Below are 3,278 nucleotides of genomic sequence, written 5' to 3'. Positions count from 1 at the left end.
CATTCCAAATGAAGCCAAATGATTCATGTCTAAAAAGGGTTTTGCTCTGGTAGCATTAGGGTTTTGTTTCAACAAGTATCACTTTGTATCTATGACTCTTGTAACACAATACTATAAATAGGATTACCCACTGTTTCTTTAGTTTCTTAAGATACAAGTATACAACGTACTGAATTATACTGATTTGGACTATACTTAATTATATTATATTGAACTAATACCAACATGGACTCCAAAATTCTGAGTGCTGAAAATGATGTGAAGAATTGCTTTTGTTAGTTGTTGTTTTTGTGTTTGGGCCTTGAGCCCCCAGTTACACCCAAACAATAAAAAATTCGACCAAAAAAAAGAGGTACGTCTTTTCCTCACTCTATTGTTGTTTTTGTGAAGCTTGCTTTTCAACCGAAGCAATATGAACTTTGCACTTGGAAATTTGGAATGCAAATATTAAGAAACATGGAATCACACATGCTTCTTTTGTCCATCATACCCTAGGACCATACATGACAACCAGCTTCTGAAATATTTTGACTAAGGATGACTTTTTTTTATTTTTAGTCACAGATTTTTGTCTTCATGTGTTTGAATTTCTGATTCTCCAAATACGCAAAGCTGGGTAGCTGGGGATTAACAAAGAAAGTATTGGTTTGTTGAAGTTAGGTCTGTTTGGTTGATGAGGAACATGGAAGAAAAAGAAATTGAAGTGTTTTGGAATCTGAAAAACTTTCCCGGCTTGGTATCTAAGAAAATCTAGAAAGCGCAATTTATATTTCTTGATATTGGTTGTTCGGTTCAAATGCTGTTGCAGGTACTGGCTCTAAAAAGTAGAGAATCACATTAAGCCTGACCATAATAAAATGAAAATGGGTTCTTGGAGCAATGGAAGTGATGAGAACAATTTTGAAATGATTAATTTTTTCATTAAATGATGATGAAAGCTTCGGCAGCATGTTCAATGGCATTGAAGAATACCAGCATGTTCAACACTATTTCATTGGTCCAATTACCATAATATCATTATATCACTACAGACCCTTAGGACTTGATTGTATCAAATAGTAAACAACAAGAACTTGACTGTAAAAATTAAAACCACCACCAAACTGCGGTGACCAAAATGGTCATTTGCACTAACATAAGCTAATAGGGGTCGGTAGACCCCATTTGCCCCCACCATGTCTTCGCCGCTGGCTGCAGTTCAGAAACCATGAATTTTGATGTTGTCTTTCTTCACAATGCCAGCCTGCAGAAAGAAAATGAGAGTCAGACCCAGATCCCCCAAATTGTCAGCATTTTAAGACAATCTAATAGAATTCAGATATCCAACACTTGAAACAATCAAGCAAACACATCCACCACTTGTCCATCCGACTACAGAACATTTAACATCATCTAAACAATTAATGTGGTGGGTAACTACCTGGACTAGGAAGCTAGATACATTCTTTCTCTGATCACCTTGAAGCTGAATGACCTGTATACAGACAACAATATCAGAATTAGAGGGTGTCCAATAGAATTAAACTAATAAAGCTTTTACCGGTAAACACACACCTGCCCTAGTTCTGGGTCCTGGACAACTGTACCATTGCAGCAAAATTCCTTCTTAAGGTCTTTGAGTATCTTATTGTAGCTAAACTCCTTCTTCAATCCCTGCACAGTTGTCAGGCTTTTCCTGCCGTTCCGTTGCTGTACGCGAATGTGCACATACTCTTTTGTCCCAGCACCAGCACCTGAGTCCTCAGCATTTGCCTCAGCAAACGGATCTGAACCCACGCATCAGATTTCAATTAGATTCAACAAAAGGAGACATGAGCAAGGATAAAAGACAAGCAAGGCAAAGGTGGTAGCATTGTATTACATTAAAAAAAAGATATATCAAAATAAATGCTGATATCTCATGACATTATGAAATGTATAAAGCACTTTGTCCAAGATTGACATAGTGAAGGCAAATATCTTCAGTAAGGATCAAAAGGAGCCTTACATACTCCAGCACCCTTGTAGCAAAACTTGATTTACTAGCTGATGGTCTGCCAAATTTTTTATCACACATTTTACCAATCAAAATCTGGAATAAATCAGAAGACTATAGTTTCCAACTACTTAATCTGGTTGAGGATGAATTAAATGGTGGAGGGTTGATATCCAAGTCAACAAGCAGAGAAGCACTTGTGCAATAATCATGAGAACTAAGAGAAAAAAGAAAATAGACGATAGCGTTCCTTCACCAGTAGAAGAATAGTGCCACTGATTTAGAAGAGAGTAGCCTACCGCTTTTTATAAGTTCAAGGAAAAGCAAGTCGATGTGGACTTTGTTAGGAATTAAAATGTGTAACAGGCAGACATAAATGTGGCTAAGCAACAACAGCAAGTACCATGTATAACCCCTCAATTCCTGGTTCAAAGCACCCCAAGCACAACCTTATATATTTTATGCCAGCACATATACAAATTAGTTCAGGTTGGTTTAGTCAGATTTTATAGCGCCTAAACCTGACAAATGAACCAATGACTTCAGATTCATAAAATCAGCAACCAAACTGAACTGTTTAGCTTCTCAAAACTGCCAACTTTTTGTTTTTTTTTTTTTGGGGGGGCGTTGTCTTGGTTTCTCTGGGTTGATCGGGTTATTCAGGTTGCCGAACAGCCCTTGTTTACTACTATCAATTCGTTAATATGCATTAAAAGGCAGTTTCTCGAAGTGTAGATCTACCAAATTGTAATGATCTAGAATACTGGTGTCAAAAAATGATCCTTAAGCATCTTGCTATCCAAGTTTTCACGCAATATAGTATCTTTAAGGTCCTATAGAAGCTAAAAAACATACTCTTAACGTATTCGTATATACAGTCGCAAACACTCACACAAGCATGCAACACTCACAAATGAGTTATGAATTAACACAAAACATACCAAAGGCAGTAGGAATCTGGCCGTCGAGCTCAGACATGAACCTTAGCTGATTCTACAAAGATGGCCTGCTAACCAAAGCTTAGATCTGGATCACATAAAAATATAAAAATAAATTAAAAACTTTAAACCATCATGCTACCGAAAGATAACTCAAGATGATTGCAAAATCACAGAGTACAGACATCAAATAATCTAAAAAACTTCTGACCCATCTAGCCTTGTGTCAACTGTGTCATCAATTCATCATAGGGTAGCAAACAGACTCTATATTAATGCAATTGCAATACAGGACCCATAAGTAATTTTAGTAAAATCCATAAATCTTATTTTGGTCCCTAAATTTATGCCTTCCCCAATGGTCT

At 36.8% G+C, this 3,278-nt stretch overlaps 1 protein-coding gene across 1 annotated transcript; it reads right to left on the bottom strand.

Moving 5' to 3' along the window:
* Positions 1-929: 929 nt before the first annotated feature.
* Positions 930-3,067, bottom strand: LOC147298225 (protein translation factor SUI1 homolog 1). Its single transcript, XM_086234673.1, has 4 exons — positions 2,917-3,067; positions 1,555-1,766; positions 1,421-1,474; positions 930-1,243 (listed from the first exon to the last, which is right to left on the bottom strand). Exons 1-4 carry the CDS (start codon positions 2,951-2,953, stop codon positions 1,199-1,201), a joined length of 348 nt encoding a protein of 115 aa, XP_086090799.1. The 5' UTR covers positions 2,954-3,067; the 3' UTR covers positions 930-1,198.
* Between the last annotated feature and the right edge of the window lie 211 nt (positions 3,068-3,278).

The sequence above is a fragment of the Dryas octopetala genome, chromosome 1 (assembly GCF_963921425.1).
Source record: "Dryas octopetala chromosome 1, drDryOcto1.1, whole genome shotgun sequence".
Classification (NCBI taxonomy): Eukaryota; Viridiplantae; Streptophyta; class Magnoliopsida; order Rosales; family Rosaceae; genus Dryas; species Dryas octopetala.
Note: the sequence above shows the minus strand (reverse complement) of the source record. Positions and strands in the feature narration are given on the sequence as shown.

Coding starts and splice junctions, on each gene's coding strand:
- LOC147298225 (XM_086234673.1), bottom strand. CDS start 2,953: ATGTCTGAGCTCGACGGCCAGATTCCTACTGCCTTTG. Junction 1,767..2,916: donor CCAGATTCCTACTGCCTTTG/GTATGTTTTGTG, acceptor GCGTGGGTTCAG/ATCCGTTTGCTGAGGCAAAT. Junction 1,244..1,420: donor TATCTAGCTTCCTAGTCCAG/GTAGTTACCCAC, acceptor TTCTTTCTGCAG/GCTGGCATTGTGAAGAAAGA.